The following is a 15,080-nucleotide window of genomic DNA, read 5'->3' as shown; positions in this document are numbered from 1 at the left end:
ACACGTGTTGGAAATCTGGCCGTCACATACCACACGCAGCACGGCATCAAACAGAAATTCCAAGAACCATACGCCAGCAACTATACGTACCTACATTGCCTCGCAACATGCACCCTCAACACCACACCGGGAGACGTAAAGCCGGGTCACACACATGAACCAAAGTTACTCCAACAACAAGGAGGTGGTCTTCACCGACGCAGCCCGTTTTAGAGATAGGAAGAGTTTCGTGGTGGCAGTTAGTAGACACTGAGGCAACCATCTCCCGAGCGTCACTGTGAACCCATCACATGCCAAAGCGGCAGAGGAAGCGGCCATAACACTGGCCCTCACACAAACCAAAGCGGCATACGTGATCTGCGATTCACAAACGGCAATTCGGAATTTTGCAAATGGGCGCATCTCGCAAGAGGCGTATCACATACTTCAACGACATCCCATACACCATGGAAAGGCTGACTTCGATAACCAAAGGCATTTGCTATGGATCCTGGCACACGATGGATTGAGCACCCTCAACGAAGCGGCTCACCACGTTGCTCGAGGCCTCACTCACTAAGCATCATCGGAGGAAGAGCCCCCGCGGGGTACTGCAAACGTCTGGGCGTGGGAGGATTGTATGACCAGGTTTCACGACACCACGGCACGCTACCAGTTACAAAGACACGTATAACTATTCCCTCACGCTAGATTAGACAGGACGCAAGCAGCACACTTCATACAATCACAAACGGATTCTTACAGAAACCCCAGACTCATGCACGCCATCTATCCAGACATGTACACTACAAACAGATGCACATTGTGTCGTGAGGTTGCCACACTTAATCCCATGTTATGGGAGTGTCGGGGTTGAACAAACAAGTCGAGCAGTGCCGACCCCTCCGTCTCTTCCACCGCCAGCCTCCGCTCGAACTGGAAGACCGCACTGCTCAGCTCGAACCTGACAGCACAACTCTGGCCCGTCCAGCGAGCCGACGAAGCCGCTTCGAGACAGTCTCGGAACCGCGTCCGCGGTGGATGCCCAGACCCACTAAAGAGATGCCGGACTCGATTCTTATTGATTTGAAAAGAAAGTTTACCTTGGTCGTTTAAGCTGAACTTATTTAAATATTCATTGTTTATCGTGCTTCGAGTTGTCGATTAATTTGACCTCGTGCTACCTGTCTGCTAGATTTCTGGTTAGCTCAGGTAGCAGAGTGGTCACCCCGAAGTACGGAGTCTTCCTTACTGGAAACCCGTATGTTTCTTTTAATGCGTAATCATTCTTTGGCGAGTACATCAGCAAAATATATTCGCAATGCGAAAAATTTCACACCCTTTGTCTGAAAAATAAATGCATGTCTCTAGCAAATTAGGACATTTAATCATTATGGCAGTGTAAGTTTTGATGATTTGTAGCTTTAGAATTGATAAGAAAGAAATGGAAAATGAAAAAAAAAAGTAGAGATAACCGTTCTCGTCAAGCCCTCTTGAAAATTTGTTTTGCCCATTACTGGTGCGCGTTCAAATAAACTTGCTTTGGGATTGCGGATTATCAAAAATAATAGAATAGCTAATTCGTAGTTGTGATAATAGTGTAATAGTAGATAATTGGTAGCCACGAAAAAAAATTAAAAAATATTGACGTCACCACGTCCTCGTCGTAACATAAAAAGGAACTGCAATGAAATAAATAACGAGGTAATACTGTGCACTCGAACCATCACAGAGGAGAAAGAAAGACGATGACGGAGATGAAGAACAAGCAGCTATCCTAAACTTATGTGTAGGCCCTCTATAAATTTCTGTTAGCGTTCTGTTGCCTAGTGCTTAGTTTTGAATGTATGCCTGTACCCTCTTTCGATATTTTATTAGATTCATTTTTCGTGAAAGTCCGACAAACCAATGTGGCCAATCCACCCTGTAGGTACGAGCCATGCTTGAGGCAACAACGACTACAGCGACAAAGGAACAGCGAGGTATTCAAACTGAAGGAGAAGTAGGTTTCCAGCACCCACATAAGAAATGCAGGTTGTCTCATTAACAAAAGTAAAACAGAACAAAACGCAGCAATAAAAGAAGATTGTAAGCCCGCGATAGTATGGAATGGAATTGTGTTGGGAACGTTATGATAGGGTCTAGGCAAAATAGACATGAGAAGCGGCAAGAACGCTACTGCAAAAGCGATGGGTAGACATGCATAAGCTAGGAAGGGCAAGTTAGCAAAAGCGAAGTAATCTTTTCCAAGTAATAGCCCAGCCAAAGAATGCTTATGCATAAGTAGGCAATTATCAGAATTTCTATACCATATTTTGTAGCGTCGTGCTGCTTTAGCTGGATGACAGTTCTTTCTTTCATGTTTACTAAAATGGCAATGCATAAAATAAGTTCACCGAACTTCGAAGTAAAGCTTTAAAACACCATTACCTTTGAAACACCAAGCAGCTAAAGCATTTTGTGACTGGTGTGCTACTTGGAAAATGAGCATAAATTTTGATAAAACTGTTGTAATGTCTTTTACTCACAGACACATGCCCGTATATTATGATTATATACGCAACGGTGTACCACTAACACGAGTTTTTCAATACAAATATTTAGGCGTCATTTTTACACCCACTTTGTCTTGGTCTAAACATATAGATTACATTTGTAGTAAAGCGTTAAAAAAACTTGGTTACATCCGCCGGACGTTGTCTGCTGCTCCGAGGGACACTAAATTAGTAGCATATAAAACACTGATTCGCCCAATTTTAGAATATGCTTCCTCCGTATGGAACCCATATAAACAATGTGAAATTAATTGTATTGAGTCTGTCCAGAGGAAGGCTATTCATTTTGTTTACCGTCGCTTCGACCGAGACTTTTCACCATCAGCTGCTCTTACGGAATTAAACCTCCAGTTTCTTTCTAGGCGGCGGCACATAGAATCTCTGAAGATTTTCTATTCTTATAAGAACTCTCTTTGTCACCTATCAGATCCCTCCCTTTTAATGCCAGCTTGCCCGACTTCAACTAGAGCTTATCATGCCTCTAATATCAGACCACTCCATCCACGCACTAATACTTTCAAATACAGTTTTTTTCCCCGCATGATTGAACAGTGGAATTTGTTACCTGCCGAAGTTCATTTGTTACCCATTTCTCAATTTTTAAATGCTATTGCTGATGTATAGTTCCTTCACATCTTTATATTTCTATGTTCTTGTTTCTGCATATCATAATCAGTTTTCCTCGCATGTACACCCACTCCTGCCATAGCCCTAACGGGCTGCAGTATGTATAAATAAATAAAATAAAAAAAAGTACCTGAAAGAGATATGAGTTCTGTTTCTTCAAGTGACCTGTATTTGTTTGCCGTTACGTTTAAAGGAAGCACAAGGTCATTCGTTGCATCGCATTTAACACCACTACTTTTCTGAAAACTTGGTGTTTGCTCCGAGCAAGCAACTCCTCAAAAGTGGATTTGGCTGAATAGACATAAGGAACGAAGTGGCACGGAAATGCATAACACTTAAGTGCACGCTTTTAGAGAGTTGATATTCAAAGACGGGCATTTGCTCACGAAATATTATGTTGCTGTCAAGTACCACTGAACAGAGGCGAGTAGAGGGAACGGAAAATAACATACAAAAATAAGACAGAATCATTAAAGAAACTCGATAGAACTTACTGTACTCAGTACCGCGCTCCAGGTCCTTAAGCAAGACCCGATGAATGTACAAAACTCTCTTCTTCCTTCCTCCATCTTTGAACCGAGTTGTAGAGCCCTGAGCAGTTTCCTGAAAGCCCGACAAACCGTACTCTACGGTCGGAGGGCTTGTACGATCGAAGGTCACCCAGGTGACCACCCTTTCATTTTCGCTAGCTGAAGAAAGAAAAGAATGAAAGAAACAAGCAATCAGACTCGGAAATTCAAGAGAAGCAATGCGCACTCTATACAATTCAGTCATGTTGAAATGACTTCGAAGACGTCATTTTGCACCTTCAATATCGCGTTGCGCGAACACTATATATGTATAGGCACCATGGCGAAGGAGACGTAACAGTAGAATATGCAATACCTGGTTAATTTTGGTGGAAGCGTAGGCGACTGCATTTGCTGGAGAATTTGCGCCTTATACACCTGAGTTCTTTTGCGTTCTACAATTATGAATGTTTTCTAGCGATAACATTTACCTCGCACCTCGCAGCTCAAAAATACCTAACCGTGTGCAGTAATCTACAAATGCAAAATAAATGGAGTGTTAAGTTCAAAATTTTCTTCCCGCAGAGAAGGCTGCCTCATTGAAGCATAGTCTGAGAAGAAACGCATCAGATTTGAGCTGCAGGAAATGGGAGGGAAACGCGCTAACGCAAGGTATTTAATTGTCAACATGTCCCGTGGATGGATGCTGTTTATTCATGCAGTCAAGTCTTGTAGGTAGAGATGGGGACGTGGGTGTTTTATCCCAAACCAGGTCGCTTGAGCACGACGAATTACCGGTCCAGCGCAAGTAGTACAATATTGCGACCACTTTCGAGTTGGCGCTCGTGTAAATGCAACGTAAGCATTTGCAATGTTCTGTAGTCACTCTGTCCTCTTTTCTGATCGTCTTCTACCCATTTCCTCATCCTTTCCTGAAGGGCTGCTCTAATGCCATTAATGGTGCTTGGGCAAGATAAAAATAATAAATGAGAGAAGAAAATTATAATATACAAGGTAAAATAATAAATACAGTATTTGTTTGTTTTCTTTATTTTCATTTGTGCTTTGTTTATTTAACTGATTCTGCTTTTCGCCTACATGATGATACCTTCGACTTCATTTCAGCTGCGGAACTTACTTCGTTAGCTATATGTAGTTGAACAGGCACGCTAGACAGATGTGAGGGTTGGTAAAGATGCATATCTTCAGCAAAGCACTGATCTTTCATGCAAGATGTACGCGTTTTACAATGCGCATTATGGCTTATTCTTATGACCTTCTAAGTGTTCAACGACTTACTCATATAATCTTTTTTCTTGTCACAATTTTCTGCACTGCAATACTAATGCGCGCACGCACGCAAGCACGCATGCACGCACACACACACGCACACACGCACCACGCAAACAAACAAACAAACAAACAAACAAGGCGTGTGAACTCGCATTTAAGTGCGTTAGACGCCATGTTCGTCTGAGCACTGCATTCAGCGGAAGCGAAACTGGTTGGCTGTAGTGAGTGGCGGCCACAACTGTTACCAGATAGTGGACACAGCATCGACACTATAGCGCTGGAGGTTCTAGCTACCGTAGAAGAAATACCAAACAGAACTAGCGTGTACAGAGCAAATCAGTGGCAGACTTCAAAGAACTCGTAGTTCGTAACAGCTGTGGGTCCCCATCGCTCACAAAATGTTCCCTATCCTGAACCGCCAGCACCCGTTCTTGCGAAATCCGGTAACTGTAAGCAGTGCTCAGTGGGTACGCAGTGCACTGCTTACATTTTAGAGAATGCTGCATCTGCATTCTCAAAGCAGTCATTACTTCATAGAACGTGGTTACTGTATGGTGGCTTTCAATAAGCTAAATCATACCAAAGCATTGGAAGCTGCATTCTTTTCGCCAGTATAATTTACTTTTGAAAATCTTTTGAGTTTGAGTGCAATTCCTTAATGTCGCGTTTCACAATAGAATTTAAGGGAAATAATGGGCACGTTTATGAAGTGCAACCTGCTTCATCAGACTACACAATTGTTTGTTCAATTTGTCTTCTTTCGTTGAAAACTTGAACGCAACCACAAACTGTGCCTTCGAGTGTACTTGTGTTGAATCACAGCGATGAAATCATATTTCCCAGTAAAGAGCGTAACCACTAGGAAGGAACACTATGAAAGTATAAGAGAGAGAGAAAGCAAGGAGAGGAAAGGTAGGGAGGTCAACCAGATGAGCTTCTGGTTTGCTAGTCTACACTGGGGGTAAGGAAAAGGGGTAATAGAAAGAGGAAAATAGAAAGATAGTGAGCACTGAGCGCAAGTGGGAGGATGCACGGAGACACTATAAGCGGTATCTCAGAACGGTGCACTTCAACTACTGCACTAGTGCACGAATCGCTTTCCGTGCCATTGACGGATGTGACTACGGCCACAGTATCTTTGACTCAGAACGGCATCGAGTCCAGTCGGTTTAAAGTTGTCCGGAGAGAGAGGCGTTCTAAGTCGTAGCGAGGACAAATACACAATAAGTGCTCGGTAGTTTCCTCGCACCCACATGGGTCGCACATCGGGCCCTTGGCAATTCTCATAGGGTAAGCTGTAAGCGGAGTAAGCGGTCCTGAACGCCACTCCCCGTCACAAGCAGCACAGCAAGGTTGTTTCCCCACGGGAAAGGATAGATGGCAGTTGTAGCTGTAACAAGGGATCCAGCTCATGCAGTCGTCAATTGAAGGCACTTGAACTTCAGAAAGCTTGCGATTTTTTGCATGCAAACAGACGAACTTCTCTGGCAGCGTCCGACCTGGTCATATTTTATGCGTGTGGGTGACTTGGTGGACGGACCGGGCAGTCCTGTCAGCAAAGTTGCTGCCGACAATGCCACAATGAGCAGGAACCCACTAAAAAGTTAGGTTGGGTCCTGTTTCCAGAACATGGTGGTGTATTTCTCTCATAGAAAGTTTTTCGCTTACGTAAATGTAAACCTTTTTCCCGTCCTAAGTGCTTTCTTCGCGACACGTTCCGAGGGAAGTTGCCCCTTTGTCTCCCTTAGTGGCCATCGCTTACGTCGCATATGTGTAAAATTTGCGATTTCATTATTGTTTTTTAACTGTTCCCTCCTCTATTGGTAGAATTATTTTGTTGTATGATAAGACGTTGCTTAATAAACGAAGCCGTCAAACTCTACAGGTGTACAGGTGTAAGCTCTACAGGTGTAGAGCCTTCAAAAGCTAGCGGGACGTTTTTATTAATTAGTACTGCCAGTCTAGAGTGAACCCCCTACAGTTCAACTTATTATTGGCATTTGTGTTTCTATAGTTTGTATATCAGGTGGGCAAAACGACGGACGTCGATGATTAATAGGGATCAAGCGATATCACGGTGTAGGTACAGCGTCAGTTTTCTCCGGAAGGAGAAGCTTGTAGCCAAGTCGATTGGAAGGCGCTCGCATCCTTCCTCTTTGAGTGGATTACAGTCCGAACCGTAGGGCGCCGACATAATTGGCTCCAAAGTGGAGTTCAAGTTTCCAACTTCACAGGAGGCGCCCGCACTGCGTCGTTCCTGTAATCTTAGAGCTGACACGGGCCCCAAGTGGCGCCCTCCTAGTCGCGAGGTGGTTTCGAGGAGGAGAGCGGAGGACGTTGAGCACACGTAACGGCGATCCCACCCTCATGACGGTCTGCCGCACGAGGAGACTTAGAGGCTCAGGAGGTTGGCTGCAAATCCAGGGTGCGAGGTTAATAAGCGGTGTCTCAGCGCTTCACTGGGCGTCTCGACAGGCTGTTGGGTCAACATTTACGAAGGAAGCTTGTTAGCGTAAAATTCTGGTTTTAATTAAGCGCGCGAGTCGGCGAGTAGCAGCTTTGTCTTTATAAGAAATCAAATCGCCTGTGTTCACTTTGTTCAGAGGCAAAATCGTGCAAGGAAAAGAAGTTTTAACGCCAGATGTTCATTCCTACGCGACAGTATTGGGTTCAAATAGCGAGTTAAAAAAACGCGACACTTCCGTACGCTGAAACTTGACACAAGTGCTCGGTCTGCTTTTCTTCAACTGTCCTTTACGTGTGCTCGCCGAAGCTAGAGTGATTAATATTACTTAAAGGTTTCCGTGTACTGCCTTCGCACATTTCTAATTGTCTAGTCTTTTTTTATTGAGAAAGCAGTGAAGAGCGTTTTGTTTGAATTACGCGGCGAGCCCACTCAAGGAAACACTCCTCCTGTTCCGATAAAGCTCTCATTTAAAAAAAAGAAAGAAAAACGGCGCTTCTTTGTCTTTGACCTGAATAAAGCTGTCTTTCTTCTGCAATTCAGGGACACAATGGCGTCTATTCAAACAACGCAACAATGAAAGTTAGTTGCGTCGTGCAGCACTATTCTTGGCTTTCTTCCTTCCTTCCGCTTTCGAAGCGGTATAGGTTAGCGCACCGAAGCCTTCTTCCGGGACGTACGTCTTTGCTGCGAAAGGCGCTGGTCGTACTTTCTGCGCGCAGTGAAGACAACGCGAAATAATACGTTAAGTGCTCAATAAGTAAACACGCAGAAAATTGGCGCTAAAAATCTCGGTGAAGGGCGGCAAATGAAGCTGGGAGATTTACTAGCTTGCATGAGGGATCCATTTTCCTAACGTAATGCACACGCTAACGGATTTGAATAGTTTAGGGAAGTTATTAGGTTGTTGAATAGAGAAAAAAAGAAGCGGCGACGAAATGTCGAGTAACAAAAATAAGAAGCGGTAAAAAATGGCTTCACCTTTTGTGCCATCGACACGTCGCTAGCAGAGACAGTTGTAATGTTTGCGAACTCGCCGAGGCGAAACAAGGATACCTATACATTTGGTTGCTTATGATGCGTTGTCGTCATCTAAATTCACAATAGAGTGGTTATCAAGGAACAAAAGATCTGAAGTTCTTTATTCCTTTATCGGGGACGGTTCCTGTAAGGTGCAAGCTTGGCCGAGTCAGTGATTTATCCTCGATTAAGAACAGCGCGCATAACAACATAGCAGTAGCGAGCCATACTCACATAACGGGTATTATGTTAGCCCGTCTGTTCACACAAACACAAAAGGTTTCTTGGGAGAGGGAAAGAGAAAAATAGAGAGATTGTTCCCTAATACTGGAGGTATTTCATCGCATGAACAATAATACTTTACAACAGACGTTGCCTACTCGTTCTTGTGGCGACTGCACAATATTTCCACCAACCATGGGCAAGCAGTTCGCAACATTCGTGGCTGTACGATGACGTTCTCAGTTCTGCCGGCATGCTACACTGCAATAAAAAGGCGCCTGTTCAGTTGGTTTGCTCCAATGCCTCACATAAGGTACATCGCATTGTGGTTGAGTATTGTCGGAAACGTCGGCGACGATACGGTGATAATTCTGAAGAGATGAGGATTGAGGTTTGTGACGTACTACTACACACGAAAATGCGATTGCGCAATTTTGAGAGTCTTTGTTGGACTCGCTACGTAAATGCGTCTTGGAGCAATTTAGGCATTTCAAATTAAGCCGGTATAAGCTTAACGTTCTTTATTCTGACACGGCTTGCGTTGCGCTCGCTGAAGATACATGCCCTGTGGTTACGTGTATATTGCGATATTCGTGATGACGAGCAGTGTTTTGAAGGGCGTAATTGTTTACGCGCGCAGAAAATATCTCACAAATCGAGTGGATTTTATGCTGTTAAAATTTTGGACTCCACTACAGTGCATTTTTCTTACCTCCATACGAGAGATGAATTTGTTGAGGCTGCGTGTGGGCGGCAGCGCTCGATCCAATTCTAATGTGGCACACGATCAGCACGAGGCCAGCGATGACAGCAGCTAGCCAGAGACGTCGCATTATGGCCTCCAAGAACCACTGGAACCACTCCGTCGCGACCGCAGGATAGATGTTCTTATAACCCGTCCGTAGCACGACCTTGTCATATCTTTGCTACAATAGCAATATCACTACACAAAGTCCCTAGCTCCGATAACAACAGATGACTCTGCTCCCAACAGAAAGCACAGAAAGCAACTTTCGTGAGAAAGAGATTTGCTGGGTTTCATATCAGCGAAGCAATCTACAGGGACCATCGTCGGTAAAGCGCGCGATACGCTGCTGTGTGTCGTTCGAAGAGTGGCCGATAGCTAGCTATATTTAAGGGAAAGCTTTTTCAGCTTGTCGTTCAGTGTTAAGACTACTGAATCACGAAAACAATTTCAATTACGCAGGCAGGTTTGCAGAACAATTACTGCAATGCGCCAACAGGTTCCAGTTTGCGTATTCATTGCTCATCATATGGCTCGCCTTGAACTGACATTAGCAGGGACAGAAATCTGTGACCGAGTAGCCTTGCGCGATTATGAATGACAGCCGATAAATAGGCTTTCTGCGTTTTCATATTGTTTCGCACAAGCCGGACACTGCGTGGTAAAACCACTGCAAATGCGATCAGCTATGTTATGACGCCACCTATTGAAAAAGGCGCGCATAGTCCAGAATACCAAAGGTCGAGAGATGAGAATTCAGCTAACGAACTATGGTTTAAAACTTTCACGCGTCAATCGATGTAGTCGTATACGTTAGGTTCGTCTGCCGAGAATGGCACCACAGGATGTAAATCCCTGCAATGCAGGCCATATTTTGACAAGATCATGACGTAAGAGGACTATAATAATAAATAAAAACACGTAATTTTTGTTTTTTGTGGGGAAGGTGGGTTTGCACTATTGCGTTCCTTAGTCACCAGTTTCGAGTCGTTAATCTGCATCAATTATACAAGCCACCTGCAAAATAAGATACTCGTAGCCGGCTTCTACATATGTTTTGTTTGTTACGAACTAGAACCAGGTGTGCCAACTGCTGCTTTCCTTATGCAGTAAGAAAATTGCAACTTTCCAGACACATGGATAAACTTTTTACTGTCGGTACAACACTGAGCCTTGTGATCACCACGCCTTACGCTTTATCCACGAAAAAAAAATGTGGACGTGGAATAGCACAGGGCTTAAAAGACAACTTTAAAAAAGTCACAACTTCTGCACAAGTTGAGCACTGTAACGGACGAACCACCGTTGACCTTGAGTCTGAAGTCCGAAGGCACAAACGCGGGAGCTGCTCTGCGCATTCACGCCGGGTGAGCAAGTCCTTGAAGGTGTTACGGATGCATCGAGATGCGCCTCACCCTCCTGTACATCTGGCTCATAGCTTGGACTGCTTGCCCTTGTATCAAGCGCGAAACCTCGGCTTTCCTAATAGGGTGAGTACTTCTCCATGAACTCCTGGGAAATTGACTGAAAAATTGGGAAGGTTTTGTGTTAGGAGGGTCTTCTAACCTTTTTTCTCTCTCCGTTATGACTTTTCAATGACACGTAATTGATGATGCAGCTGTATGCTACAACCTTAACTATGATAATTGCTAGAATACCTGCTTCAAGCACTGTGTACCGGGTGCCTTCTTGTTAGGAAAGGTCGACAAAGCAATGCCTCGCCATAGCTTTCTTACCGGAAAAGTACCCGACACACAAAATTTAAAGAATGTGGACGCTGCAACGTGCCATGATTGCTGAGGAACCAAAATAGAACCTTAGTGAATAACATTTTGGAGACAAGGTCTTCTTGATGACTTCGCACAGGTCTGGCGTAACTTGGATCTGAAGATCTATCTGGCATTTTGGTGAAATAACGCCCCTTCCTCGTCTCCAGAGCGTCGCAGCGAAGTCAAAAAGGTATCAAAGTGCAGGTCTGAATTAGCGTCAATATAGTACAAAATAACCACATTGCACCATAGACCGTACAACCAGCGGGATTGGCCCACCTGGCCTATTCAATAAAAAACAAAAAAAAACAAAAAAGGCGTGTCAGCCAAAGTGGACAGCAAATGAAAACAACGTTGCCGTACATATGTGCGCAAAAAAAAAGCGAATGAAAAAACTCGACTTCATTAAAAGAAAGAGCGTCTGAAAATGCCAGATCTGACAATAGAGCGAAGAAAATAATGCAAAAGTATAGGGCAGTTATATACCATTGCATCTTTATTGCTCGAATATCGGTTATATATATATATATATTTCTTCAAAGTTCAGCACGCAGGACCCGACGTAACATACGCAGGAAAGAGACAACGAACTTTTTGGAAGACTTCTTAACGTTTTCGGCTGGTGGACCAGCCTTCGTCAGAGTCTTTGACGAAGGCTGGTCCACCAGCCGTAACCATTAAGTAAAGAAGTCTTCCAAAAAGTTCGTCGTCTCTTTCCTGCGTATATATATATATATATATATATATATATATATATATATATATATATATATATATATATATATATATATATATATATATATATATATATATATATATATATATATATACACAATGTAATATGCGACCTACGCCGACCTTCTTTCGTTTCACGTCCACTTTGGTTGACACGCCCTATTAAAGCGCGACAAATACGGTAAATAACGTAAAAGCAGCGGACGTAGGCTGAAACTACCTTTCCCAATCCGGGAGCAGTTCCTCGAAGTTTTTATTGGGACAGCTGTCAAGGTTGTATATAAGAATGACTGCATTCCCTCCATAAGAAAGAAAATTCAAGCTACCAATATAAGTAGTAACCACGCACTCAAACCTGCATGACCATAAAGTTCTTGTGAAATCTGACGAAGAAGCGAGGCTGTCAGTCGGTAACGTCGACAGACTAGGACGACACTCAGCCCAGCCTTATTCTTATAACAGTGTAGTCTGAAATGTAAATATTACCCTCCAACGGCGACTCTGTTTCATTGAGAACTAAGTTTCGAACGTGTCGACAGGCCCTAACGCGAAAGAAGACGGCTACGTTATTTGCGATTCCTAAGAAACAATAAGTAGTAGAGCCCTATTCTTGCTTCCAAACTATGCAAGCAAATTTTCAGTTCTTTTTTGGTTGGTGCGTCATTGCACGTTTCTTTATTCTATATGCCCTTTCCTGACCAGACGGGTTGCCACCTATCTTTGGGCTTCATTATACTATAGGAGTACCTTGACGCTCGTTAGCGCATAAGATTAGAATCACAAACGTGCGAGCAGTATGTGATACATCGGTAGACCGTCGTGCGTTAATCACAAAGCAGTGATGAATTTTCTCAACTAGTGTGCTTCGGCTTCTAGCTTCACAGCAGGTACTAGTGAAACTGCCGTTAGAAAGAAACATGCAGATCTCAGGCACGGTGGGAATCGATATTCATTCATTGACGGCGTTTGGCGGTGATGTTGACGGCGTACGACAGTCGTTATGCGATGTTAAATGTTACCTTGCTTGCGCCACTTGAGTTTGTCCACGTGGTACACAGAACACAGAGAAATGTGCCATTAATTCCAAACCCTCAATGCTTTCTGACGACGCATTTTCTTTCTCTCGTGTCATGTTAGCTGAACTGCCACGAGTGCAGCGGCAAAAGCATCACCCGTTTCCCTACGACGTCGGTACGGGATCTGGTTGTACCCGTTCCCTGCCTCCTCCTCTCTCTCTCTACTACGTTCTCCCTACCTCGTCCCTGGACCGTCGTTGCTGTTGCGCGTGCTTACGGAGGCAAACGCAGCATCTCCTGGAATGCTTTTGCGGGGGGAGGCGGGGGGAGGGGGTCACGCCTAACTACGGCTTCCAAAGGGCATTGTGGTGTCCCCCAGGGCACATCAGAGGGCATTGTGGCCCCGCTCTTCCGAAACGTCTTTCCATTTCGTCTCCTCCCCCACTGCCGTGAGCTCTTAACCATCCGTCGGCACGGCGTGCAAGGCGGCAGCAGCAGTGGAAAAGTCGAAGGAAGAGCAAAAGAAAGCTGCGCTTTAAAAAGAAAAGAAGCTATGTACCAACTTATTCTTATGAACGATACATTCCTTTTCTTACCAAGATCTGAAAGAAAATTTGAGAGCACCCCTTTGACAGTCTAGCTATTTCTGTACTTCTTTCTTCGTTGCCGTATACCTGTGTAAAGGTTGACGAAATGCAAGGGCTTTAGGTCCCACTTGTCATAATATGAGTCAGTAAGTGAGAAGTTTGCCCAAGGTCTATGTCATTTAGTTGGATCACTTGCTGTGAAGATGGAGTTAGAGGCTGGACACTTAGAATGATTGTGCTACCGGATGCACTCAGAAAATAGACGTTCGTTTGCTGTTCTGGGACTGAGGAAAGAATTGGTTTTGAGGGCACACCAATGAAGCATTAACATAGCAATCATCGCTCCTTCGTCCCTGTCAGGAACCTGAATTTCCACGTTGAATCGAAAATTGATATTTCACAGAGAAGTGCCTTAACGCTAAAATATGAAATTAGAAATGACACTCAAAAACGAGCTAAAAATTCAATGTAGAAACAGCACTCTATGCTGCCTGGAAATATTTGAAAAGAGGTATTGAGGTTTATTTGCGACAAAAAGGTACGATCCTCAAGTTGAAAGGTTTACAAGATGCTTACAAGAACAGGCAACGCTGTGAAACCAAAGGCATTCGAAGTAGAAACGGCTAGGATATTTAGGACCTAGGTAACGAAAATAACGCAGTCTGATGGTTTTTAAGTTTTATGGAATTTTAAAAAATCGCCTGTGGCAGATTGCATAAATCTTGTCCATGAGCTTGATTATTCGAAGAGGCGGACATTACGGGCACGAGTAATCAAGACACATATTACACTCATTAACAATTCACTAATCAACTTGACTGAATAAATTACGGCACGTATTGCAATTGACGGGAATACCCAGGATGAAGCCAGCTTTGAGGTATTGTATACCAATGTGTGGGACAAAATACATGGGCATTCTAGTTACTTTTGCGCTCGAATGCATAAAATAACATTTTGTTTAAAACGCAAGTGCAACAGCGCATTTTGAGCCCAAGTTGGACGGTGCGTACCTTCAAATGGTGTCAGTCTGGAAATTAATTCCAAGTGGATACGCCATACGAGATCACCGGCTACAATTTTTAAATTACAATATGTGTCATAAAATTTAAATTACAATATTTCGACTTATTACAATATGTTCAATATGAAATTACAATATGTGTCATAAAGTAATTAATTCAAAATATAATTAGTGGACTTTCGTTACTTAGTTGAATATGTGTTTCGATTTGCCGTGCGCCTCTCTGAATAATACAGCTCAAGGGATAGAATTATATTATCTGCAACAGGCAATTTTAAAAAATTCCCTAAAATCTAAACAAGATCACCCTGGATAAGACCTAGGTAGCTGAAATGGAGATTACTGGAGCGCAGAAAGATGATATTGAAAGGAATACAAGCAACAACTACAGTCACGGAACATTAGGACCAAGGATCAGCTGACTAATGAGAGAGACTGAAATGTATTAGTTGCAACAGAGAAGGAAAGGTGCTGTAGTTGCAAGAGGAATCAGGGGGATTTACGCAAGGAAATACTTCACCATTCTAGCAAGATA

At 43.6% G+C, this 15,080-nt stretch overlaps 2 protein-coding genes across 7 annotated transcripts in view; both read right to left on the bottom strand.

The window, feature by feature from the left end:
- Positions 1-9,624, bottom strand: part of LOC142579530 (acid phosphatase type 7-like) — a 33,508-nt gene extending 23,884 nt beyond the window's left edge. The window contains exons 1-2 of the mRNA XM_075689847.1: positions 9,382-9,624; positions 3,656-3,850 (exon numbers count right to left, since the gene is read on the bottom strand). Of these exons, the coding sequence (XP_075545962.1) occupies positions 3,656-3,850; positions 9,382-9,502 (316 nt within the window). The 5' untranslated portion in view covers positions 9,503-9,624. The remainder of the gene's footprint in view (positions 1-3,655; positions 3,851-9,381) is intronic.
- A 923-nt stretch (positions 9,625-10,547) lies between these two features.
- LOC142579528 (uncharacterized) overlaps positions 10,548-15,080 on the bottom strand; it is a 34,221-nt gene continuing 29,688 nt past the window's right edge. For all 6 annotated transcript variants that reach the window (XM_075689840.1, XM_075689844.1, XM_075689845.1 and 3 more), the window contains one exon: positions 10,548-10,938. In XM_075689840.1, the coding sequence (XP_075545955.1) occupies positions 10,897-10,938 (42 nt within the window). In that variant the 3' untranslated portion in view covers positions 10,548-10,896. The remainder of the gene's footprint in view (positions 10,939-15,080) is intronic.

Source organism: Dermacentor variabilis, chromosome 4 (assembly GCF_050947875.1).
Source record: "Dermacentor variabilis isolate Ectoservices chromosome 4, ASM5094787v1, whole genome shotgun sequence".
Classification (NCBI taxonomy): Eukaryota; Metazoa; Arthropoda; class Arachnida; order Ixodida; family Ixodidae; genus Dermacentor; species Dermacentor variabilis.
The sequence above is the reverse complement of the archived record's forward strand: the minus strand, read 5'-3'. Positions and strand labels throughout refer to the sequence as shown.